The 26,372-nt window shown below is 34.6% G+C and overlaps 6 protein-coding genes across 9 annotated transcripts; 1 reads left to right on the top strand and 5 right to left on the bottom strand.

Moving 5' to 3' along the window:
* Positions 1–1,417: 1,417 nt before the first annotated feature.
* Positions 1,418–5,395, bottom strand: LOC105952962 (NAD(P)-binding Rossmann-fold superfamily protein). The gene is made up of 8 exons (XM_088823825.1): positions 4,977–5,395; positions 3,493–3,896; positions 2,616–2,887; positions 2,482–2,518; positions 2,308–2,405; positions 2,104–2,165; positions 1,777–1,900; positions 1,418–1,671 (listed from the first exon to the last, which is right to left on the bottom strand). The coding sequence occupies exons 2-8, from the start codon at positions 3,716–3,718 to the stop codon at positions 1,552–1,554; spliced, it is 939 nt and encodes a 312-aa protein (XP_088679951.1). The 5' UTR covers positions 3,719–3,896; positions 4,977–5,395; the 3' UTR covers positions 1,418–1,551.
* Positions 5,396–6,006: 611 nt separating this feature from the next.
* LOC105952963 (Haloacid dehalogenase-like hydrolase (HAD) superfamily protein) lies at positions 6,007–8,308 on the bottom strand. 2 transcript variants are annotated; one of them, XM_012976567.2, is made up of 8 exons: positions 8,290–8,308; positions 7,581–7,639; positions 7,417–7,482; positions 7,185–7,320; positions 7,017–7,104; positions 6,597–6,923; positions 6,425–6,490; positions 6,007–6,326 (listed from the first exon to the last, which is right to left on the bottom strand). In XM_012976567.2, exons 2-8 carry the CDS (start codon positions 7,627–7,629, stop codon positions 6,171–6,173), a joined length of 888 nt encoding a protein of 295 aa, XP_012832021.2. In that variant the 5' UTR covers positions 7,630–7,639; positions 8,290–8,308; the 3' UTR covers positions 6,007–6,170. The 2 variants fall into 2 exon arrangements, with proteins under 2 accessions (XP_012832021.2, XP_012832020.2); XM_012976566.2 differs by lacking the exon at positions 8,290–8,308 and adding an exon at positions 8,188–8,280.
* A 3,017-nt stretch (positions 8,309–11,325) lies between these two features.
* Positions 11,326–15,965, bottom strand: LOC105952965 (ATP-dependent zinc metalloprotease FTSH 8, mitochondrial). The gene is made up of 8 exons (XM_012976568.2): positions 15,605–15,965; positions 15,276–15,507; positions 15,072–15,143; positions 14,710–14,840; positions 13,356–13,823; positions 12,494–13,261; positions 12,141–12,368; positions 11,326–12,042 (listed from the first exon to the last, which is right to left on the bottom strand). The coding sequence occupies exons 1-8, from the start codon at positions 15,659–15,661 to the stop codon at positions 11,551–11,553; spliced, it is 2,448 nt and encodes an 815-aa protein (XP_012832022.2). The 5' UTR covers positions 15,662–15,965; the 3' UTR covers positions 11,326–11,550.
* Positions 15,966–16,301: 336 nt separating this feature from the next.
* Positions 16,302–18,009, bottom strand: WRKY49 (WRKY DNA-binding protein 49). Its single transcript, XM_088823985.1, has 4 exons — positions 17,599–18,009; positions 17,483–17,495; positions 17,202–17,386; positions 16,302–16,961 (listed from the first exon to the last, which is right to left on the bottom strand). The coding sequence occupies exons 1-4, from the start codon at positions 17,868–17,870 to the stop codon at positions 16,481–16,483; spliced, it is 951 nt and encodes a 316-aa protein (XP_088680111.1). The 5' UTR covers positions 17,871–18,009; the 3' UTR covers positions 16,302–16,480.
* Positions 18,010–21,803: 3,794 nt separating this feature from the next.
* Positions 21,804–24,419, top strand: LOC105952967 (laccase-17-like). Of its 2 annotated transcripts, XM_088823764.1 has the most exons (6): positions 21,804–22,171; positions 22,250–22,401; positions 22,526–22,770; positions 22,861–22,989; positions 23,063–24,016; positions 24,110–24,419. In XM_088823764.1, exons 1-6 carry the CDS (start codon positions 22,055–22,057, stop codon positions 24,238–24,240), a joined length of 1,728 nt encoding a protein of 575 aa, XP_088679890.1. In that variant the 5' UTR covers positions 21,804–22,054; the 3' UTR covers positions 24,241–24,419. The 2 variants fall into 2 exon arrangements, with proteins under 2 accessions (XP_088679890.1, XP_088679889.1); XM_088823763.1 differs by having other exon boundaries at positions 21,988–22,171; positions 22,526–22,989.
* On the bottom strand, positions 22,860–25,792 carry FHL (far-red-elongated hypocotyl1-like protein). 2 transcript variants are annotated; one of them, XM_088823765.1, is made up of 4 exons: positions 25,652–25,778; positions 24,797–25,269; positions 24,620–24,699; positions 22,860–24,000 (listed from the first exon to the last, which is right to left on the bottom strand). In XM_088823765.1, exons 2-3 carry the CDS (start codon positions 25,242–25,244, stop codon positions 24,626–24,628), a joined length of 522 nt encoding a protein of 173 aa, XP_088679891.1. In that variant the 5' UTR covers positions 25,245–25,269; positions 25,652–25,778; the 3' UTR covers positions 22,860–24,000; positions 24,620–24,625. The 2 variants fall into 2 exon arrangements, with proteins under 2 accessions (XP_088679891.1, XP_012832023.2); XM_012976569.2 differs by having other exon boundaries at positions 22,919–24,000; positions 25,582–25,792.
* Positions 25,793–26,372: the final 580 nt, after the last annotated feature.

Here is a 26,372-nt window from a genome sequence, read left to right as displayed (position 1 = left end):
AGTTTATAGTATCTTAGAGTTAATAATGTTAATCAGTAGGATGTATACCTTCATCTTATTAGCACAGGAAATTCACATTTATTTATCTGCTTATTTATTTCGAAAACATAGAAGTATTATTATATGCCTACAATTCAGAACAAATATACAGATTCAGAGTACATGTGAAGAGTGGAAGTAAAGAACAAATATACAGATTCATAGTACATGTGAAGAGTGGAAGTAAAGAATAAATATACAGATTCATATTATTATAATTATCATTGAAAGATGAAGAACAACTTGATAGGAAAAAATGTTAAAATTACAGAATTGTATGACCTGTCTCTGATAGAAACGGCTGCAGTGGTTCGTCACTACGGGTTTCCAGAACCACCTACGGTGGGGGCACAAGTTGCGAGAAATGTAATTTTGATGACTATATTTTTCTCAAAAATTATATACAATAGCCAAGTTCTAAAGTGAAGATAGTGTTTTTTAAGAATAATTATCAAGAATTCCCAATGAAATAAATTGGTAAAATTGATAACAACTCTACAATACAATCAGTTATGCGCACACTATTGATAAAAGCATATATGCATATAATCATGTGATACTCTTCAGAATAGTTTGCAATTAACGTAGGACTATTAAAATATACGCAAATAGAATTTCAAAAACTCGAACATGGAAATATGGATGGGAAAAAAATCGTTGCTTCAAGCGGCACACCATTGAAGCGTCTACGATGTAGGAAAATCCCCTGTAAATTCAATACGGTAAATAAACTATTTACTTGAATTCTCTATATCATTGCTAATCGCCAATACAATATTAACATTTTTTCACATACAAATAGTGTAATTCGTCAGAGAACAACCATAATTTGCACATCAATTAAACGGGAATGATGAAATAGTACTTGAAATCTTACAGAGTGGGCGTTTGCGATTACAGGGTCGGCGTTTGCAGTTTATCACCGACCATTTTGAAACTGAGTGGAGAAGTTTTACACGAAAGCCCTAATTTACACTGAATTTGCAAAATATCACGAAGGAGAAGAGGAGCAGTTATTTCACAAACCGCCCCATCTTCATAACAATTGAACCGTCTGATGCGAGAGAAGAAGATTAAGCAGGAAAATAACTAAAAGTCCCTGGGCTATCAATATATTACAAAAATTGCCCTAGGGTTAGAAACCCTAAGTTGCCACGTGTCAGAAGAAGATGCAAGGTATTGTCTTTTTATATATATATAGATAGATTATACAATATTATATTATTTAATATTTAATGTATTTTATCAGGTGTAAATTAAAACATGTAGCAGAAAAACTGTTTAATTTTGCCTTTTTTTTTTTAATTTCTGGAAATAAAAAATCTTGATTCATCATATTAATTATTTAAAAAGACACCATAAATAAAACACAAGCAAATTGATCAACAACATCAACTAATCATGAGCCATAACAGAACATGTATGTCATCGCATAATGTAATAGTACACATAGCAAAATGCCGATTAAATACGATGAGATTTATTCAAGCAACGAAGAACAGAGCTCGTTAATCAGAAGGTAGTAGTGATTTGGGAAAACAGAGCCTTAAAATCCTTCGTCGGCTCGCCGGTTCCTTCAGGCTTTGAGGCCAGGTCAAATGCTTTGAATTTTGCCTCCTCAAACTTCAGTGCCTGTATTAAAATGTTCGTGTTAATATTGTTATCGATATTTTTTAAATAAAAAATGAAAAAAACATGGAAGAAAATCAAAAGAGGGTCGTATGCTTTAGTAATAACCTGAAGGCAAACTTCTGCAACATCAGCCCTAGCAATGGTTCTTGTTTCTGTCTGAAGAAGTTCATCATCTTTTCCAACTAGTAGCTCTCTTATACCACCTTCTTTGTCTTGCAATCCTCCAGCCCTATACCCAACATGAAGTTTATATAAATCAACTTAGTTCGCGTTATTGTTTACATCAAAGACAACCTTTGTAGTAATAGTAACAGAACCCAAGATGTTTTACACATGTCCGTAATATTTTATAGCCTTTCTTCGATCTACTTCATGCACTAAGGAAAGTTAAATTACGAGTGTTATCAATATTTACGGGTTTATAAGGCATACCTAATTATCGTGTATGGAATTCCTGAATCGGCCAGGTATTGCTCGGCCTTTCTCTTCCAGACCTACAATAAAAGTACAATTCAGTTACGAGGAAAATAATTTGGTCTAGAAGCGACGTTCTCTGTTCGTAATATCGAGCCAGTAGATTTATGTATTGTCTCACATTACTGTTAATTAAAATAAAAATAAAAATTGTGTACAGACCAAGATATTTCCATTTCCCAAGCTATTTAAGGGATGATCAAGATTTGTTCCTCCCATAGATCCAACCACCACGATTTGCTTCACTCCAGCAGCTTTTGCTGTTCAATACAATTCCTATTAGATCATCATAAGAAGCAATGAAAAAAACCTGCAACTACAGTATAAGATCCTCACCAGCATCTATTTGATTCTTCTGTCCAATCCAATCAACCTAAAAACAAATAGACACACACAATCAAGAAAGTTGCAAATAAGACATTTTTGTTTAAACACGAAGGTTCGACTTATAGGCCATAATATAAATAAACCTGTTCAGGGTTTGCTCCATCTTCGAAATAGAATTCGGGTCTGCCACCTTTAGCTGGGTCGAACCCAGGTTTCATCTTTGGAACACCGCTCGTGAGAATTATAAGAGCATCGATACCTTGGATCGGTGAAGCAAGGGTTTCGGTGTTCCTTATATCCCCAATGTAAACACTGTCATCTCCATTGATTTTTTCTTTGCTCTCTTGAGTTCTAACCAGACCTCTAGCATTAAACTGGTCTGATCTCTCCTTCAGTTTCTTGTAAACAATTTGGCCTGCAATTATCGAGCAATGGATTTTGTTTTCAGGGGACTTTTTCGACATGTCGTGGAAATACAAGAAAGTATAAACAAATACAAGTGCACTAATAGTCCATAGAGCAACTTCCATGGATGAGAGATAGCAAACATACTATCACCGAAAACAAAACGAGTGATTGAAGGACACAAATCATATTTTCCCCCATTTTTGCTTCATCTTTGAATCGGTGTTCTAAGGATTGATTTCATTTACTACGAATCTACAATCAATAATCAGCAAATCATCTTTAAGTTCATAATTAAACGAAGAACTTGTTAATGGTCATAATCTGCAACAAACATATCCACAAAACCCTAAACCCTAAGCCGAAGCTCCCATTCGCCACCAAACAAAATCCTTGGGCAAAATTTCAAATTACCCAGTGTAACAAGATCCACCACTTTTATCCAACAGAACGACAAGACAATTTCATTTTTAAGTGCATATTTAATCATCTTTACCTAACACGAGCAATTACCTAAATTTAAATCCCCATTTAGACACACATTATCATAATTAACAGAGAATTATACATAGGAAGGAGAGAATCAGAAACGCCGCGAAAAAAAGATAAAATTACCAGTTCTGCCGCCGGCGCCGGTGACGAGAACAGTGCTTTTGCTCAGATCAGACATCGCAACAACAGAAATTCGCCGAACGCTTGTGGCTTTTGTGTGAGGAACAAATGGGAGAGCTAAGGAATTGGGGAATGCAGCAAGTGATGTAGTGCCGATATTTATTGTGTTGACCAAACAACACTTATGGATAGAAGTAGAACACGACGCCGTAAAGGGGACACGTGTCATGGCCGCCGCTCTTTAGTTGGACGGCTTCCCGTTAATCCGCCCGTCGACCGGAAAAAAAGAAGTTTCGAGAATGGCGAAAATATTGGTGGTTGTGGTGGACCGTTGCAATGTGGCGTGGCGTATCGTATCGTACGGTGGGGCTCTAGTTTTCTTATCTTTTTCACCAATCACCTTATCGCTACAGTACACCATGGTAGTTAATCTCGCGATATACCGCGATATATATCGCGATACGGTATGGTTCCAATCAAAACGATACAACTCGGGTTATGTATCGCCTATTGATAAATACCGTTAAATATCGCGAGATATCGTATCGTATCGCTGTATCACGATACGATACGATATTTACGATATTTAAAAAAATGAAAAAAACGAAGAAAAAAAACAAGAAATGCAGTCAACTGCTCTCAAAAACGGTTTAGAAAAGATTTCTTCAATATCCCAACCCTAATTCACACTTTTCTCTTCATTTTCTTCACCAATCCTCACAATATTACAACCCTAATTCAATTGCTATAGATTCTTGCGATTCAAGATCAATTCGAGGCGTTTTTTTGCAGGATTTTGCGATTGATGATGATGAATGCAATCGTTTAAAATTGGTAGATGAGGACGATTTAAGTGACACTGATATTCAAAATTATGGGATATCGAATATTTTAGAAATTAGGTATTCGGATTTAAACTTAGGGAGAATTTGGCTAAGCTTATTTACATCTGATAAGTTGTTTTAAGAGCTGATAAGTTGTTACGTCTTACTTTTAAAATTATTTTTTTCAAGTGTTTGGATAGTGATCTTACAAGCTATTTTACTCATTATAAGATCTTAAATAAATAGGTGGGGTAAATGTACTTTAAAAAAAAAATCTTATTTGCTCTCGAGTAGCATATAATATTTTGATTTTTTAAGATCTTTTGAAAAAAATTTACCTAACACACTGGAATAGCTCTTAAACATCTTATAAGTTCGTTTTAACATCTTATAAGCCTAGCCAAACACCCTCTTAAATGATGTTATTTGATGAACATATATGATTTTTGTCATATTTTATAATATGATGTTGAAACTTGAATTTATACCTATTTTGCAACAAGTAGATATATTAAATTTTACATATTTATAATATGTTTATAATGTAGATATATATTTTTTACTATTTTAATAGTTGGTTAAATATCTTACGATACGGTACGATAACGATACGATACGAGACATGGAGCAAAACGATACGAGATATTTTTACGATCCGATAACCATGCAGTACACACACTCCATTATAACGCCAGTAATTCTTTACTCCTTCCATGAAGATTTTTTATTTATTTATTTCAAATTATTTAATTTGGCACTTATTTCCAATAAAACATTTATGGGCAAAGTATAGTTTTCACCCTTTAAATTTGCACTGGTTTCACAGTTGGTCACCATGTTTAGAAAATACACATTTTTATGTTTCAATAACTTAACATTTTTGTTCATTTCCGTCAATTTACCATTTGTCCGTCAGGTAAGGAAGTGATGGACACACGCTTGATTACGTTAATACTAACGGAAATGACAAAACGTGTTGAATTTTTGAAATATGAGGGACCAAATATATTTTTTTTGTGAACAAAAGGGACAAAATATGTAAATGATGCAAACTTAAGGGACGGAAACTAAATTTTCCCAAACTTTTATTATATTGTTCTCAATTTTGCTCTTTATCGATCTTAATTTTGTTTTTTTTGCATGAAAAAATTTGCAACCAATCGTATGATTGTACTGCGTAAAAATTATTTAATTAAAAACAAAAGTGTATTAACCTTTTCATTTTGAGAATAGAAAAAAATGTATTAACTAATTAGTAGTCTAACACAAAAATAACACATACATGATTTATAGTTGATAACTGGGCTCACTCTCCGATGGGCTTTTTAGTAGCCTTCGTATTGGGCTTTCATAAAAGTGATTTTGTTTTGGGCTTATGAGCTCCCAATAATGTACATCTATAATCTGACCAATAATATTCATACACAGATTTTTTAATTTTTATTTTTGTAATAACACAGTTCCGGTAATCACAGCTAATTTGTTATTTCGCATGTCAATTTCACCATCTGTCTGTAGCTAAATAAAACGTGGCCAGCTAATCATTCATTAAACCAAAAAAAATTAAATAAATAATAATTGAATCCAATCATCAACATTCGATAAAATCGTAATCATAATCATAACCATAATCACTTATTTCAAAAATAGAAGGAATATATGTATACACATACTTTGCGTGCCCGTTTCTTGATTTCGTGATAAATCAAATCACCCACATATTATTGCAACAAAAGGAATTTAATTTATACATGAATTGATTGATGACAGCAGCAGCAGCAGAATAAATGATTTAATTTACACGTTTATTTTGATGAAAGAGAGACCAAAGAAAGATTGTTCTCTCATTAAGTTAAGCTAAGCTAAGCTATAAGCTGTCACGGAAGCAGCCTCAACCGCAACCCCCGTGTAGGTAACTTTATCACCTTCCCAAAGCTCCGGTATTGCTTCTCGCAGATTATGTATACTTTCCAACGCGTAATCCGATCCTTTCACCCTCTGCGCTTTTCCAACCTACATTCACAATTTTATAACATCAATTCAAAAAAAAAAATCGAAAAAAAAAAATCAATTTTAATTCATTCGTTTAATTTTCGTAAATATGTACTTACCAGTACCGTATCGAGACCTACACGTTTTCCGGACTGAATATTTCGAACACTGTCCTCAAAGAACAACTGCACATACAAGTTAGAGAAATAGATATAATTATATATTAATTGAATCAAAATGTATATATATGTATGCAATGTGTGACGACATATATATAAGTGCTAAACGTACGGTTCGGTGTGGATCAATGTTGGCGATTTTAAGAGCCATTTCGATGGCAGATTCCGATGGTTTACAAATAATCGGAGTCTTAGGCAAAGTAGCTGATCCTGCATCAGGTTTTAAAAAATGTCCAATTATATCGAAGATTTCGGGATTAGAACATCTTCTAGAAGGTTCCGTTGACCCTAGAAACTCGATATCATCTTCATCATCCGATGCGGTGTTCTTGTGTGTAGGGTTAAGTGTCTCGAAACAGAGGATCCCTTCGAAGCAGTCCTCGAGGCCGAGTTTAGTCAACGCCTTGACCGCGTGTACCCTATCGGCGTTCGTAAATATCTGTCGCGTAATAATAAACGATTTTAGAAAAAAATAAAATAAGCATCTTTTAAGATACATACATTGAATTAATCATTAGTGAAATGTACTTACGACTTTTCGGATGGGCAAGCTTAACAAAAGGCTTCTCAAAACGGGGTCCGGTTTTAGATTCTCGTACGGTAATCTGCCGTGGACAAAGCTGCAAGATCGAAATTTCGATATTTAATAAAACAATTAAGAAAAAAAAAATAAGGGTTTTAATTACATTACATTACATACCTATGGTACTCATCATAGTCAAAATCATAGCCAATTGCCCTAAGACCAGCCATTGTGGTGCCATAGTTCTTGTACAGAAGATCACACAAATCGGGTATTTTGCTCTCCTCAACACCCAATTTTTCAATCATATAAGCTGAAATAAATTACATAAACGACACGTGATTAACAAAAAATCGAACATCGTCGTTAACAAACTAATTAAAGACAAAGATCATATAATATTACATACCTTGGATGTTTGTAAGAACTGCTGCTTGTAGACCGGTACTTAGAGGGTAAAGGGTGTCATCAAGATCTAGAAACAAGAATTCGAATAAATTGGTCGGAGTTGACTTTTTTTGACTTTTCGAAAACGAACGAGTTTGAACTTTGAAGGGTATAACGGAAACTTACCGAATAGGAGGCAATCGTATTTCGGCGTCTGAACTTGCATGTACTCCATCTTGATTGATCTAGAAGAAATTGAGGAAACAACTAAAATAGGTAAGCATTGCGTGCAACGATAACGTAAATTTATCGAAATTGAAATGAAAATTCAGTTTAATTCTCAATCTATATGTTTTCATGGCTGGGAAAAAAAATAAGGATGAACTACATAAATGGACAATTTGATTTGGTTTGTAATTATTGAAACCACACATTGAAGTGGACCAACTGCAACATCTTCCATTTATATATATATATATATATATATATATATATATATATATATATATATATATATATATATATATATATATATATATAGAAATGATGAATAATCCAAGATAAAATGGTCCAATAATTGAGGGTTTTTATCTGCTAATTAACAATATAATCTTGCAAGAAAAAAACTCCCCAGAATCTTGGACAGAAATAATCAACCAGAAACGAATGTTTTCACGCACATTAGCCATCGTAATTATGAATAAGTTAACGTGAATTTTATGATGTTATTAATATGCATGGGAATAATAATAATTATTAATTAAAATGGCAAAAACCCAAGAAAGAAAATTACCAGAATTTGAATGAATGAACCCTTTATTACACAATAGAGAGAGAGAGAGAGAGAGAGAGAGAGAGAGAGAGAGAGAGGGAGGGGAGGAGAAATGAAGCTTACCAGCTGTCTTAAATAGACAAACCGTTGGGATTGAGCCTCCCCAATTTTAATGGTGATTAAATTAAATTTATTATTATTATTATTATTATTATTATTATTAATAATAATAAATTGTGATAAGGAAAAATGTAGTGAAAAAAAATTATCCGAGAATATTCGATAACAAATAAATGAGATATGCAGAAAGTCTATTAAATCCTTATTTTTGAGATGAATGGTTCCAATTATTTATTATCCAGTAGTTGATGATAATAGAGAAATGGCCTTTTTCGAATATTCTTTACTTTTCCTGTATCGAGATTGATCAATTATCAAGAACCAATCAAATTTAATTACATAAAATATTATATAATTAAAAAAAAAAAAAAAAAAAAAAAAAAGGATCCAAAGAATTGGACTGTCTGTTGTAATAATAAATTAATCGTAATTGATGTAGATATTTCACATAATTCCAGATTTAATGAATACCAGAAAAGCTGTACACTCATAGAAAATGTTGTCAAGTAGGACATAAATTAAATTGACATATTTTTTTATTTTTTTTACTGTGTGTGAAACCCTGGTTTTGACATCATACAAAATATGTAGCGGTGGAAATCGAAATGAAATCTCTGAACTCCGCCAATTTACATTCCGAAGACAAATTAATTTTTGCATTCCGATTTTTTTGGAACGGAAATTGGGACCCATTATTTTACTTTCGTAACAAAATTGGAAGTTTTCTGAAAAAAGACCATTTTCGATCCATTTCGTCTGATTTCCAGCTCGAGCATCTTGCGTCAATATACACATACACAATATATTATGTAAGACAAATATGAGAATATGGTACTAATGTAGTACCTATTGTCCTTCCGAATCTTGAACAAACATTATCATGGTACAAATATTTTGTTCTTCATTATTAAGATTCTTGATTTTTAAACTTTGAAATTCACTTGATTTGTATTAAATTACCTAAATATCTTACAACTTTGATTTTGTTGATCTGTCCGAATCATTACCAAAGAATTTTTTTTTTATTTATAAATAAAATAGATTTAGAAAAATAAATCATGTGTAACAACTACTTTTCCAGCTATAAAGTGTGTAGAGTTCCTTTGGTGCAAGTCTTTGTTTGGCCAACAAACAATTTAATTGAATTGTAAATTTTCATGAACTTGCCAAGAAGAAGATGGTACATGTTAAGTAGTATAATTTATTGCACTAATTACATTATTAAACTAATTAGATTCCTTCTTATTTACAATATTAAAATTTTCCTTCGAATTGTTAAATTAGTACAACTTTGACCACTGAAATTATGCCCCCTTAGATGGTGGTTGTGTGTGTGAACACATGCAATTTGCTATACAAATTAATTAAGTCAATTAATTTTTTTAATGAACGGAGCACAATAATTTGGATACATACGATTTAATAGACTTAGCCAAAATAATAATAATTATTTAGAAGTAACAAAAGAAGACCCTTGTTTAGTCGTATCAAAATTGTTAAACATTTCAATTATTTGCACCTCCTTGATGGCTGGTTGAATAACTAGCCTTAGACCGTGACACAAATATTATTTGATTTTAATATTCCCTAATTTATGGGTGCGATGCTACACCCGATGAAATACACAGAATAATCTTGAATCATTGATCTACTCATAATAACATACACTCGTGTGTATTTGTGTTTAGCGGGTAGTTATTTATTGTTTAAAACAAACTGATGTGTTGCATCAGGTGTAGCCTCTCATAGACTCGGAATCACGCTGAATTATAAATACTAAAAATAGTCGATACACTTGAAAGGCCAATTTAATCAGTTTTTGGGGTCAAAATTTAATTTAAACATTTTTTTCTATTTTAAATCACGTACTAATTTGTAATTGTATGAAAATAATTTGTACAGTTGTTGAGGTTGTTTTAACATGAAAGCTACAACAACGTAGATTCTTAATATTGTTTGTTTGACAGCTACAACTTGAAGGGGATGTAAATTACTAATTATGCCATCCCTCATTTTTTAAGTATATATTGCTTGTTTATTTATTTAGCCCTAAAGTATAGGTTATAATTATAAACTACATGTGTAGTAAATGTTCTCATGAAAGTGACTTACATGATATCGAAATTCCTCTATTATATATTTAAAAAAAAAAAAAAAAAAGGAATCGAAAACAGTGATTTCTAATCACGATCTCAATCGTTCGAGTTGACTCGATTTTTGGGGTGCGAGTCGAATCGGCTATAAATGGTGGAACAAACTAAGGTGAAGTCTAATTCTTGTGGATGTTAGATCTTATCATAATTGATGATTGAGTGTGAGTTGCCATTTGAAGTGGAAGATGCAATTTTGGAAGCTTGTAATCAATAATGCACCTTAATTCATAATTAAATAAAAATAAATAAATAAATAAATAAAAATTGTATGTCTTTCAAACAATTATTGATGGCAAAGACCCCTTGCTTTGTTTACTGAGTACAATTTCTTTAGCTTATCCATTCATCCACGTGTTACATACATGCATGATCCTAATTATTGAAGGAAATATTTCCAATAAATATTAAAAAAAAATTAAATCTTTCTTTATTTTATTAGTTGGTAACTTGTTGATTGGTGAAGCTAAATTTAATTTATTAAAAATAATAATAATAATAATAATAATAATTTGTGTGCACCATGTGTTTTTTCATAGGATTCTTGACAATGGAGTTTCCTCCTACTATCAGCCACTAATTCCATCAACCACACAAATAAGGTCCAATAATTGGTGAACTGGTAAATCAATAATATGTTTACATGTATTTTATGTGGTAATAAATATGATCTGACGTGGCACCTCCTACACCTCTGGAGATCTTTTTAGATGTTACACCTCTAACTTTATTTCATTTTTGATTTACACACTTATATACATGTAAATGTGTGTAAAATATTGTCGATGTTGCATAGAACAAACTCCCAAACCTGGTATATCCACATTCAAGACTCTTCAAATTCTCGAGGAAGGTATCTCTAAACAAAGACTAAAAGTCACAAAACATCGTAAAATGTCTCGTTCCGTAATTAGTGACTTCGATATCAGTGAAAGTCCGCGGTAAATCATTAACGACAGTCCCAACCAACCGAATTGTAGAAACTTAGCTATTACAAGCATAGGGAGCGCCACAACCTCATAACATTTCGATCGATAGCTCAAAAAAAAAAAACCATCAGATTATCAAAAGCAGTGATTTACAAATTATTATAATGACCAATTAACCAAATTGATTAAACTGGAACCACCTCCGGCGCTAAAGGTAAAGGCCCATCGTCAATTTTTTTACCTTTGGTGGTAGTATTACCATTTGATCCACTTTTTCCATTATCATCTTCAATAAACCCTTTCTTAAACCTGTCGTAATTAGTCGGCTCACTACTCGTAAATGGCCTCTCCCCCAAAACTCGAACCAAGTCATCTTGGTGAAGAACCTCTTTCTCCAACAACAACTCTGCAATCTGGGAAATGTGGTCTTTGTGCTCCTCTATTAGCTGGATTGTTCGTGCGTATGCTTTACCCACCCATTCTCTTACTTCGGTGTCGATTATTGCAGCTGTTTTGCTGCTGTAGGGTTTGCTCATTTCAAACCCATCTTCCTTTTGGGGGAAAGAGAGAAGGCCCACTTTTTCACTGAACCCGTAAACTGCAACTTGGGCGTATGTCATTTTCGTCACCTTCTCCAGATCGTTTTGCGCCCCCGTTGATATCTTTCCCAGCAAAACCTATTTCCAAAAAGAACAAGAATTGATGATACTTATTCAGGAGATCTCCATGTATGAAGAAAGTACTTTTCTTGGGTATAAAATTCAGAATTTCAAACCTGCTCGGCTGCACGACCGCCAAGAGTCATACAAGTCATATCAAAAAGTTGTTCTTTGGTCATCAAAAGATTTTCATTTGGAACATACTGGGCAAAGCCAAGAGCTGCAGTTCCACGAGGCACAATTGTAACTTTAAGCAACGGTTCGGCATGTTCTAGAAACCAGCCAGCAACAGCATGCCCAGATTCATGGTAAGCAACCGTTCGACGCTCCAGCTTGCTAATAACCTAAGTAAATCAATAGTTTCCCGATAAATGTAGTCAGAACATAATACCAGCAGCTTAAACCAAGATCAAGCTACAAAAATTACATAAAGAACGGAAATCATTAGAAGGAAATAACAGAAGAATACCCTGTTTTTCTTCTCAAGACCCCCAATAACACGATCAATAGCTGCCTCAAAATGTTGCATTGTAATCAGCTTACTCTCAGTCCTTGCAGCTATCAAAGCAGCTTCATTGCATACATTAGCAATGTCAGCACCAGCAAATCCAGGAGTAAGAGCAGCAAGCCTCTGGGAGTAAAACGCCGGCTCTTGATCAAGTTTCAATTTACTCAGATAGATACGGAGTATCTGATCACGGCCCTTAATGTCGGGCTTATCGATCGTAATTTGGCGATCAAACCTTCCGGGCCTTAATAAAGCTTTGTCCAAAATATCGGGCCGATTTGTGCCAGCTAGCACAACAACGCCTGCAGTGGTTCCAAACCCATCCATCTCCACAAGTAACTGATTCAATGTACTTTCACGCTCGTCATTACCTCCAGAGAATCCGCCTCGACCTCTTGCTCGGCCTATTGCATCTATTTCATCAATGAATATTATACTCGGTGCACACTGTCTAGCCTCTTGAAATAAACTCCGAACCCTGGATGGTCCAACTCCAACAAACATTTCCATGAAATCTGAACCGGATATGGAAAGAAAAGGCACACCAGATTCTCCTGCAGTTGCTTTGGCGAGAAGTGTCTTCCCTGTCCCAGGTGGACCCACAAGAAGAGCACCTTTTGGAATTTTTGCGCCTAGCGCCTCGTACTTTTTGGGATTCTGTAGGAAGTGCACAAACTCCATGATCTCTTGTTTCGCCTCATCACAACCAGCTACATCTTTAAAGAAAACCTAATCAGCAATTAAACAATAACTGTTTAGCTCATACTAATGATGAATCTAATAGATAATAAAAAGCTAACAGATCAAAAAAAATCGTGTTCACCTTGTCCTTGGAATTTTTATCCAGTTTTGTGATTTGTGCTTTCCCAATATTGAAAATTCCACGGCCACCCTTCCCACCAGCACCTCCGATACCAAGTCCACTTCTCCTTGCCATGAAAACAATAAAAGCTAAAAGCAATAACGTTGGACCAAACTTCATGAATTCTTGGAACCAATTCATGTCAGAAACATAAGTAACTGGGACGTAATTATGAGAGTCAATTCCTAATGCTTCCTGGGCTTCATCCAACTTCTCCTCGAATGAATCAACACTTCCAATGTTAAAATAGTATTTATAACGGCTCACGTTTCTTCTCGTATTGATATCACCAGCAGTGTCAGTTGTGGTTTGACTACCATTAGGTGGTGAACTCCGTACATATACTTTTGCGACAGATCTGTTTGAAATAACAATGTGATCCACAAGTCCAGGTTCAAGTAGCTTGTTCTTGAATTCTTGAAAACTTATCTGGAATAAAAATACAGAATACATTAACCATATAATACGACAGGAATTATCACAAATATCAAACATGGAACATGCATCATGGGATGAGGAAACCATCAGCAGAAAAAGGAACTTCAAAACAATTTCTTCTTACCATCAAAATAGCAACATAAAAAGAAAAGAAAAAGGCCCCGTGGGGACAAGCCTCATAAGCAAGCAGCAAGTTGGAAACAGAAGCATGACGAAAATTCCCAGCCCCAATCCCATTAATAAGACAGGAGACGTACAACATCTTTCTAACCCATTACCAATTTCATATTTTCTTTTTTCTTGCAAATGACTTTATACCCTATTAATTGTCTGTCTAGAATGTGGGAGCGCAAAACACTAAGTGAAACTCATACAAGCATCGTAGGTTGAAGGGAAAAAAACTAGAGGGGAAAAAAGGAACAGACGGTCTTTCAAACTGCAAAAATTAACTCAATGAAATCATACCTAAGACTCAAACGATTTCTCAAAGGATAACTGTTAATTCTGTTTCATGTTATATCATGAACAATGATACTTAGAAATGATGGTTATAGGTTAAATATACATCAAAATTCGTATAACGGGCATCTATTATGAATGACTGGTAGATAGCACATTCTTCTATAACGCTAGTCCTCACCTAAGTCTTGTTCATTGGACATACATGGCTAATGTATGGGGCAGTGAGCTGGTATCTTTTTGCAATACGTGAACACATAAATCATGCTAATCTTCTCAAAGTTGTCAAATAATATCGGTAGTTCAGGAAAAAAAAATCCGGAAATCACATCAAAACTGCGAAAATAAAGAAAAAGCGGCAGGAAGGTGATTCCTGGTGGCCTCGTGTTGTTGTTCCAAAATAGGGGAAGTAACTCACCTGTTTCTGGTCACCACCAGGAGTCATATACATTGACATAAGCACAAACCCAAGCAGCAAAAGGGGTGTAAGAAAATTAAATTGTATAGTGGTTTCTGTCTTATTCCATTGTCCACCTGATCCAGATTCCTCTGCACTCGGAAAGATTAAAATAAGGAAACGTGGAAATTTCAGTACTGAAAGGGCGAAACAGCAATGTTACTTACATCCTTTAAACTCAACAAAATTAAATAGTATATGTTAATAAGTTCTACTACGTTCCGTTTTCAGAAAAAAAAAGGGCGAAACACAACTGAACTTGAAAACAAGGCTCAAAACAAAAGGGAAAGCCCTAAAATACAAAATGTGGAGAGGTCCATTACCTTTACCCTCAGACTTCTGATTGTTTCCTTTTGGAATTTCAGCCTTGTTCTTTACATAATACTTTTCATAACCTACAAGCACCACATAGCAGCAACAATGAGAAGTAGAAATACTTGCACAGAATCACATACTCAGAAACAAGAACAAAGCTAGCTAGACAACACAGTGTTCTTAAAGAAAAAAGGAAGCATAATTATGATTACTTTTTTTCTTAGGGGCCTGGCTGCAAAACAGCCTCCGAAGCCTAGGGCTCGCCATAACCGAGTGAAATTCTTCCAGGACATGACTCTTCGTAACCTGTTTACCAGCCCCAATCGACGTCAAATAGCTCCTCAAAAGCCCCAATCCGCCATTTTCACACTTGGTTAACGCATTTCCCGTATAAAATTCAGTAAGAATCGCCGACCGGACTCCATAACTGCCCGGAAAACCTCCCTGCCAGCAACGAAAAAATTGGCAAAACTTAAAAACACAAAAACCCTAAAAACGTCAATATGATGTGAATATGGAAATTACAATTCATATAGTTTACTTTATTCAGCGAGGCACGAGACGATTGATTAAGACAACGTCCGATTCGAGATAACATGATTGCTTCGCAGATCAGGACATGAATATTTAACGGAGATCGCGAGGAAGAAAACCCTAATTGGACATGATTACGACGTCGTCTCCGGTATCAGAAACCAAAAAAACTACAGCAATCTCAGAGGGGAGAGAGAGAGAGAGAGCCCAGAAAACAGAGTATAGCCTTCAGGAGGCGAGTACACGTGAATTGACGTTTTTGCCCTCACGGGTTTGTACGGAGTGCTTTTAGTTAGGGGGCTTTTTCGGGTGTTTGGTTGCTGGTTTTGTGGAGAAACATAATCCACAACTCGGCTGTTAGACCCACTGAAACATCATACGACTGTGTCCGGTTTCTTATTTACATGGGCCGAGTTCCTATTGGGCCTAATAATTTACAAAAAAATAAATCTAAGAAATTAAATTATACGATTTTCTATTGGGCCTAATAATTCGATTTTTGGTACCAAATAATAAGATGTTCCAATTTTCAATAACTTTCAACCTTTCATAATTTAACAATAATTATATTTTAATTTATTTATATAATTTTAAATTGAGCTTCAACTTTTATTGTACGTTTATATTAGTTGAAATCTTGTCAGCCGGATAAATTATTAGCAACTCATATTATTTAATCAATAGACGGTAATAGTCACCTAAAATTTACGAATCTAAAATGAAATAGATATATTATAATATTCCTTATTACATAAAAATTTCTTAAGCTTATTACATTTGCAACAATTATTAATTAGGAATACAAATATGTAACATGTCTACGTAACCTACATACGACAATATTCTATATATATAACATATAATATGAAATTCATGAAATGAATTAATATCCCAAATATGAATACGTAGGAGACCAAGAAAACGAATCGAACGAAGCGGGTGAAGAAGGAAGCGATTCGTCGAGAGAATTATTAGCAGAATTAGACGACGAATTATTCGAAGAGGCCGAGTTATACTTATAACTATAATCCATCATCAACGCGGGCTTTCTTATCATCAACGGTACCATATCTTCTAGAAGCCCTTGTTCGGCCAGCCGGCCCGTTAACACTTCCTCGGCGGGTGGGCCCATTGTTTGAACTGGTGATCCGAACCCATTTTCGATTTGGGGTTCGAATACGGGCGGGCCCTTAAGTTTCTTTACGGGTGGGTAAGTTTGGTGCTGATTGTTGAGGAAGAAAAAGGGGTAAGTAAAATGGAGGTGGAGGCCTTCGTAAGTGATGATGAGTGTGTCGGAATCATCAACGGATCTTTCGACTTGCTTCTTCGCACTGCATCTTGGATTTGTGCATCTGTAATAACTTCTGCGCGCGTGTGCAATAATAATAACACTTTTAGAATTTAAAAAAAATATTTATTTATAATATATAGATATGTAATTATACAAACATGAGAGGTCTTTTCATAATTTGATCTTACCTCGGGGGTTGGTCGTAATTTACCCATATTAATTATAAATTTTTCTACATGCTAGTTAAAAATATATAATTAAAAAAAATGCAATTTAAATGAGAAAATAAATAGGTGGGTTGAATTTATTAAACCTGGGATTAGGGCTATTCTTGATTGATTTCTGGCCATATTTCCTCCACTTATATCCATCATCAGCCATTACATTATTGCCACAACTCTTTATTCTCAAAGTATACTTACTGCTCTGATCATTATTATTATTATTATTATTATAATCAGTAGCTTTGTTCTGATTATTATTATTATTATTATTATTATTATTATTATTATTATTATTATTATTATTATTATTATTATTATTATTATTATTATTATTATTATTATTATTATTATTATTATTATTATTATTATTCACCATTAAAATCCTGCACACACACAATTCAACAAACAAAATTAGTCACCTTAATTACATATATACATTAATGTATATATTATTTAATATGTAACAAAATATTTTTCAGATCGAACCTGTCGGCTTCTGATACGGCTTCGTGGTGGAAAGTACTATGGACTCCGTAGTTTGTGTACGATAAAGCGGTTTCTATGTCTTCAACAGTCGGACCGGAATAAACGGGCGACGGAATCTGAGAATGTGTTGAAGGAATCAAATTAGATTCCATTATTAGTGAGTGGTGATGTGGCTGCATGAAAAACGGCGAAACGTCGTCGAAGAGTTCTTTCACCAGCTCATCTTCGTATGCAGTACTACTTCCTCCTGTCAACTTAATTAGTTCATCCATTATTATTATGGTATATAATACAATGGTGGTTTAATTTTGAAGATAATATCCTATGAGCTGGATGTATGTATGTATATATATATATATTAATATAGTATATTGATTAAGTGAAAAAAAACTATATAGAGAAGGTTAGGTTAAAGTGGAGCAGATGAAGAGGAAGCTGGTTTTATATATACTGAATATATTTGGAGATAAGGTGTTTGTTTGTATACTTATAGTTAGTGTGTGTGTGTGTAATATTTATTTATTTTTTTTTCTATTTTTTTTTGTTATTATAGTTTGTATTACAAGGTTGACTTATGAAAATTCCATATCTATGTCAAGTGTCAAACAACTAAAGGGAGTATAGACAAATTTGCAGTTTTGGTCCAGCCTAACTGTGCTAATTATCCCTAATTAATTAATTTATCTATAGTAATGAATTAGGTGGGGATTTAAATTATGTTGATTTTTTTTTATTTTTTTCATTTTGCAATAAAATAATTATTTAATTTTTTTTAAATATTTGGCTGTGATCAATTGTCATGATCAATGACAATTGTATTTCAAGCACCCATGTTTAAATTGGTTGTATTCTCTGTTATTTTTTTTTTTTGTATTTACTTGTCTTGTTATGATAATATGATAAGATCTCTCTCTCCTCTTTCTCTATCTACATTATAAATATTAAAACAAAAATGTATAATTATTTTTTATATATATATATATATATATATAAATATAAATGAAGTGGACCAATGTTTTTTGTTTCTCTTACACATTATGTTTTTTGTTTTTTTTTTAAGGTGGACCAAGAAGCTTAACTAAACCATAAACTTTCAGGTAAGATTAAGGGTCAACTGCTAAAGAAGCATCACATATCTAACACTTATATTAGTAGTTTATAAGTTAACTTTTGCACTTAACCATAATTAATGTTTTAGGGCAGTTGATCATGAATTTGGTTATAGCAAAAATGTCACAAATCGAATGTCAAACTCATATTTCGCCCGTGAGTTACCAGAAGATTTTAACTTTCCCATAAGTCAACAACCAATTTCAATTTAATCAAAAAACAAGTTTGTCAACACATAATAAATAAAACACCGAATCATCACATATAAAATACATTTTGTCCAAGATTAAACCATTAATTATCGGGCAAATTACGGTCAGAATTCCGAGAAAAGTCAAATTACAAAAAAATACCTCATTTTTGTGCAATTACGTACAACCATCGTCATCAACTACATATTGTCTTACACATTTATCCTTGCGGAGTCAAATTTACTTATTAAACGACAACTTTTTTCGTAATTTGACATAATCTCTAGGAGCTAGTCGTAATTTGCATTTAATTGTCTAGTGTAATTACTTAATTTGGACCTGAAAAAGAAAAAAAAATCTTGTGTGCCAACAAAAGAATCCAATTTAATTTGTGGTTGCATAAAAAAGAGGGAAGGTTTATATTATGTTTTTTTGTTTTTTCATAATATATAGTTGGAGTGGGGTGGGGGGGGGGGTTGACTTTTAACAAAATTGTAGTAAATAATTAATGCAGCGTGACGCGGTTAAGGACAAAAGGGGTTAATAGTTAATGAATTGGTTTTGTGTGTCTGGTCCCCCGTGAGGGTGCGACCAAATCTTGGTGGAGCTATCTATAAAAAGTCAACCCCCAATGAGGCGAGTGGCCTACACGTGTGGGGGAAGAGGGTGGCAAAGTCACATGTGTGGAAGATGTCACTTGTCCGTGGCTCATAATTTTGATGGTCTTCCCATTTTTCATTTAATCATTCAATTTCTTGTATACACACACTTGTTTTTTATTTATTTTTTTAAGAAAATTAAATTGACAATTTAATGAATAAAATCGAATTATTTAAAAAAAATAAAAATAGATATGAATTGTAGATGCCCTTTTCAATCGGGTATTTAAAGTGGGCTTTAGATTGGGCTAAAATGTACGAATAGAGATTAGTTGTGGCCCATACTAAACTTATTTTATTTACAAAACCTATAAAAAGAGGCCTATAAATGGGCTCTAAATTGAAGATACTACTAGGCCGAATAGAGAGGTTAGGCCTATTTAATTTCGGATAAATTACGCTCACCCTGAAGTTAAGTAAAATTACGAAAAAAAAAAAATAATCTTCTTACACGTCTAGCTATACGGTATCAAATTTAGTGAAATTTTCTATATTATATGAAATATTTTTCAACTTGGAGTTAGAGAAAATTTAGTTTTAATCAAGAAGATTGAGCATCAATCCAATTTGAATTGAATGAATATGAATAAGCACATTGAATCGTCTACTCGTTGCCTTCGCCCTAGGGTAAAAGCAAAAAGTATAATTAGCCATTAATTGATCCCATTAATTAATTAAATAATGAAGAACAATTCCTCCGTACTCCATTAATTAATTATTTCCCCTTATCCAAACAAAAGCAATCCTGCGGCGGAAATTTAAACTGAGTGAAGGCCACCACTATTTTTTCCCTCCAAAAAAAAAAAAAATTCGGCGCCGCCCTATTTGAATCGACGGTGTGGGGCCACCGCCACGTAGGCAGAGCAAGTCGGTGCCACCCCATAATGAACTGTCACCTTTTAACTATTCCTCCTCCTCCACTACACCACTACTCTATCAATACCCAGAAAATTAAACACCCAAATTCCATTTTCAGTAGCAGAATTCAAATTCAAATTCAAATTCAAAAAACAATTAATTATTAAATAAATCCTCCATTAATTAATTAGTTGCTGTTTCATATTCTTCTACCTCAACTTTTGTTGTACTTCTCTAGGGTTTTCAAGAATAAGGTACGTACAGCAGGTAGTAGTACAAATTTGTACGTGAATAAAGAGTACAGCGTCGTACGTAATTATTTATAAAGCTGAGAAATGGAAGCGGAGCAAGGGTGTACAACTCCGAAGAACCAGATACAGGCGGCGATGGCGTGTCCGCCGCCGCCGAGGAAGAAGAAGATTGACCGGAGAACGAAGAGGGATCCTCCCAAGAATGGCTACTTCCAGTCGCCGGAGCTTGATATTTTCTTCGGTGGCGGCGCCGCTCATCATCAGGTGATAGAAGTAGCTTGGGCGGCCCAGGTTTAGTTATGCATGGCTACTCGGTTGTTTATTACATCCTTGTTTAGGATATACATATAATTATTTTGTATGTAAGTTTATGCGTTCTGAAGATTATATTGAATTTGCTCATACTTAATTAGGAACAAAGAAATTAGGGTAAATTCCTTTATGTTCATTTTATATATGGTGTAAAATTACTCGCTAGGTGAAGCTCGTTACACATGGTTTACGTTTCTCGTATATTTACAAACTATTATCCGAGAGTGTAGGTTTGCTAGTTCACCTATATGGTTATTAGATTGCATATTTTGTTATTTAAAAAATGTTTTATTTTTCATTGCACAAAATCATTTATATGTATTGGTCAATTTTCTTCAATAGGAAGTAATAGCAGTTGGAAAGTAGGCTGATTGAGGAACATTCAAACTTTTGGAAGATTCAAGTTTAAGAGATTGTTTTCCACATAATATAATAATTATTAATAATAATGATTAATGGTAAGCATTATTTATTAAAAAATGTAAAAAGAAATTAAAATAAAAAAGAGGGCCAATTGATGGTTGCTATATCATTTTCATGTAACTGGTGGCACATGCATCTGTTGCTACTAATAACTCATTTGAACTGTTTATTACAAGATTCATGCATCACATTAATTATTAATCCAAAAATAAAAAAATAAAAAATAAAAATTCTTTGGGCCAATTTATTTATTTATTTAATATCAAATGCTTAATAAAGAAACTGATGTTCCATCTCAATTCTCAAAGCTAATTTATTTAATTAGCCCTTCAAAACTATTCCATCTAATCATATTAAACAAAGAATATGAAAGCACACTTTGTTTGAGTTCAAAGTTACTACTTCAAATTTGCAACATGGTGTGTAATTAGTAGTAAAACCTTTGATGTTAATCAAGATTAGGACAACAAAATGGAAGCCTAATCTTACTTTAGCAGCACTCTAAAACTCAGCTTGACCATTCTTACTGTTCATCTTCTAATAACAGTTGCCCTTATTACCTAATCATCTACTTATTTATACAACCTCGGAATTAACTAATTATATTACATAACAAACAACCAAAACAAGAAATTAAAAAAAAAAAAAAAAGATGTTCACTAATGTTTATTCAGGAGCAACAACAATGGCAGCTCTTCTGTTCTGCCTTCTCGTTTCGTCGATTCTGCCCGAGCCTGCTTCATGCATGACAAGGCACTACACGTTCAACGTACGTTAAATTTTTCAATATTTTCTCTTCTATATATATATGTATGGGGATAAGTGTTTAATTAATTTCGTATGCTAGATTGTGCAAAAAAACGTAACGAGATTGTGCAAAACAAAGAGTATTATTACCGTTAACGGTAAATTTCCGGGGCCAAGACTTATAGCTAGGGAAGGTGATCAAGTACTAGTCAAGGTGGTCAACAACGTGACGAACAACATTACTCTTCATTGGTAAGAAAGATTATCATATTATGCATTGTATATACTATATGTATATATATATATAATACTATTGCTTCGAGAATATAGAAAAACTTAAAAGTTTTTGCGTTTTTTCTTTGTAAACAATCCGCAGGCATGGAATAAGGCAACTGAGAAGCGGATGGTCGGACGGACCAGCATACGTAACACAATGCCCGATTCAGACAGGCCAAAACTACACATACAACTTCACCATTACAGGGCAGAGAGGTACTCTGTTCTGGCATGCACATATCTCATGGCTTAGGTCAACTCTCCACGGTCCGATTATCATCCTCCCGAAAAAAAACGAGACTTACCCTTTCCGAAAACCATACAAGGAAGTCCCCATCATCTTTGGTAACCACTTCACCAAAATAAAAATCTCATATTTTTATCAAAGATCCGATTTTTATTTAATTTTTTTCTTCGTGTTTCTTGATTTTTCAGGGGAGTGGTGGACTGCGGACCCTGAGGCGGTTATTAGCCAGGCTCTTCAGACAGGGGGTGGTCCAAATGTTTCAGATGCATATACTATAAATGGTCGTCCAGGACCCTCGTACAATTGTTCCTCGAAAGGTAATAATATCACTAAATTATAATATTCGTCAATAAAGATCAAATTTTTAAATGTGTCGATTTTTTTTTTAAGATACATTCAAGCTGAAGGTGAAGCCTGGAAAGACGTACTTGCTTCGTCTGATAAACGCTGCAATGAACGACGAACTGTTTTTCGGCATAGCTAACCATACTTTAACCATAGTTGAAGCCGATGCAGTTTATGTGAAGCCATTTTCCACTAGCGTGGTAGTCATAACCCCAGGCCAAACCACCAATGTTCTTCTTAAAACAAAATCCCACCACCCAAACGCCACTTTCATCATGGCGGCACAGCCCTACTCCACCGGCCAAGGAACCTTCGACAACTCAACCGTCACCGCCTTTCTTGAATACGAAGGAAAAAACCCATCGAATAAAAACGCAATCTTTACACCTACTCTCCCGCAATTCAACGCGACGAGCTTCGTTGCCAATTTCACCAAGAAATTCCGAAGCTTGAATAATCCTAAATACACAATAGCAAACGTCCCACAAAAAGTGGACAAGCAATTCTTCTTCACTGTCGGACTCGGTACAACCCCATGCAACCAAAACTCAACATGCGCGGGCCCCAACGGAACGAAATTCGCAGCTTCAGTTAATAATGTCTCTTTTGCCCTTCCCGCAACAGCTCTATTACAAGCCCACTTCTCCAAAAAATCCAACGGTAGATACACAACGGATTTCCCTACCAATCCTCAAAATCCGTTTAACTACACGGGCACACCACCAAACAACACCTTAGTGAGCAACGGGACCCGCCTTGTTTCTCTACCTTTCAATACTAGTGTGGAGCTTGTTCTGCAAGATACGAGCATTCTTGGAGCAGAGAGCCATCCACTTCATCTACATGGTTTCAATTTCTTCATAGTTGGAGAAGGATTCGGAAACTATGATCCGACGAATGACCCTTTGAATTTCAATCTTGTGGACCCCGTCGAGAGGAATACGGTGGGTGTGCCATCTGGCGGATGGGTTGCCATTCGATTCCTAACAGACAATCCAGGTGAGTATCGACCCAAAAAAAAAAAAAACGTAAAAGTTGCAAAAAGTAAATTAGGATATATGTATAATAAGTGGAGCTATTTTTTATACGCAGGGGTGTGGTTTATGCATTGCCATTTCGATGTACATACAAGTTGGGGATTGAGAATGGCTTGGATTGTACTCGACGGGCCGTTGCCAAGTCAGCAATTGCCTCCGCCACCGTTCGATCTTCCAAAGTGCTGACAGGGATGTTGAATTGTGCATCAACTAAATAATTTTACGAGTTCATTGATTTTTTTATTTTTTTTTATCACGCGGCCTATATATTGTATTTTGTGTCTTTTCTTTTTCGTTTTTTCGTTTTTGCAAGTCTTGTTTCTGCGATCGAATAATGTTAATAAGATTATCTCAATCGTTAATAAGATTATCTCAATCACAGACATTATTTGATATGTGTGACTGCCAAAGAACGTGCCTATGGAACACCAACTCGGGAAAAAATCGTAAAACTTATCATAACATACAAAATAAACACAACGAAACAGACGAACAAAGAGTAGAAATCTCAAATTATTCGAACATTTTTTTTATTTATATATATTTTTTAATATATTGTGCATACCATATATTACATCATAAGCATCGAAAAGTACTCTTCGAACTCCTTATCAATGGTTAGTTTCTTCGTGTCCTCTTGATTATCTGCACCGAAAAATACGAGAAAATGTTTGAACTTTTAATTCAAGTTAAACCGTTTAATTAAAACAAAAAAAAAAAAACGACGAAGAGATCGTTCTACCTTGATGAACTGGCCACCTTCCAGATGAGAGGACATAAGCATCATTACCTGTAAACTGATCGATAATCCCATCATTTTCATGTTCCAAGAAGCTGACATCAGCATGACCTCCAAATTCTCGATCATCCTCATGGAGATAATCGAGTTCTTCACATATGGATAAAGGCTTCGATTTTCCGGTACTCGATTTTGTGACTGATCTGCTCTCTAAAGAGTAAACACTGATCTCAGCTGAAGAAGTTCCGTCCCAACTAACGCACGAAGTCGAAGGCTCGATAGATACGGGTGTTGTGTTTGTGTACGAAGGGTAAGCTTTATAGAATTCTGCATCTGATCCACCTAATAAGTTTTTAGTCACTAATTTCGTTTGCTCGGTAACTGAACACGACGAAGAACCGTGGTCGGCTCTTTGATCCCAGCACACGTGCTTCGGACGAGGGGTTTCCATCGGTTCGCCTTGGATTTTTCTTTTCCTGTTCAAGCAAGCAATGCTAATTAATTGCAATTATTGATCAGAGCCTAGTTAAATTAATCAGATGAGGGGAGGATTCTTCACACTTGCAACAACCCTAATATAACAACAATTACAATATACAGGCACTGATTCTTCCGACAACATGTTCGTCTGTATGTGATTCTTCAGACAGCATTAAAATCAAAGAGAAAGAAGATAGAAATCCCACTAAGCAGAATGAACAATAGTAAATTGTAAATCAAGAAACAGAGTATGCAAAAACAAGAAACACAGAAAGAAAAGAAAAGTAGGAAGAACCCATGAAATCTACCTGTTGAATTCAGCCGAGCTGATCATATCTTCATCCATTATGATTTTTAAAATAAATAAATAAAGATTACCCAGTAAAGTTTCCTTTTTTCGATTTGATAAAGTAGCCAATGTAAAACCTGGAAAACCTGAGATTTAGGGGAAATTAAATAAAGAAAGAGTTGGGTGTGGAGATGCTGCAATTGACTCTTGAGTGTGAGTTATGGTCCCTCACTGCGTTTTGGTTTATCCCAGAATATATATCCATCGTTTTCCCAGTTATTGCATTGCTTTACTCATAGCCCACGCGCCTCCGCTGCGAGTGCGTCTCACCGTGACGCTAAGGTTGAGCCATTTGTTGAGCGTGGATGTAACTCTCGGGAGAGGGAGGGTGGGGAATTGTGAATCACATGGCAGCGGGTGAGGAACCATTTGAAGGGCACGAGGTTTAAACCCCATACGGGGCACACACGTGTCATTGTTGGGCCCCACAGCACATACTCAAAATACAGCAGTTGGAAATTGGGAATTAGATAAATAAATAAAAAAAAAAAAACAATTTGGAAGAGAGGGTTCCAGATGATACCTTCCAGTTTTGTAGGCAAAACTGTGGGCTTATTTTAGTATTCATATTTAATATGACTGGATATTGCTATTTTATAACACACGACGGAGCTACGGTGGCGCAAAAAGGGGTAAGAGGTTGGGCATGGCATTTTTTTTACATTTTTTTCGATTTTTTGTCATAATTTTTGGGAAGATTCAGACATGTTTGGAAACCATAATTATATATCGAGAATGGATAAGGGGTGT

This window comes from Erythranthe guttata, chromosome 10, assembly GCF_056151865.1.
Source record: "Erythranthe guttata isolate IM_541 chromosome 10, IM_541, whole genome shotgun sequence".
Classification (NCBI taxonomy): Eukaryota; Viridiplantae; Streptophyta; class Magnoliopsida; order Lamiales; family Phrymaceae; genus Erythranthe; species Erythranthe guttata.
This window is presented reverse-complemented; position numbering and strand designations above follow the sequence as displayed.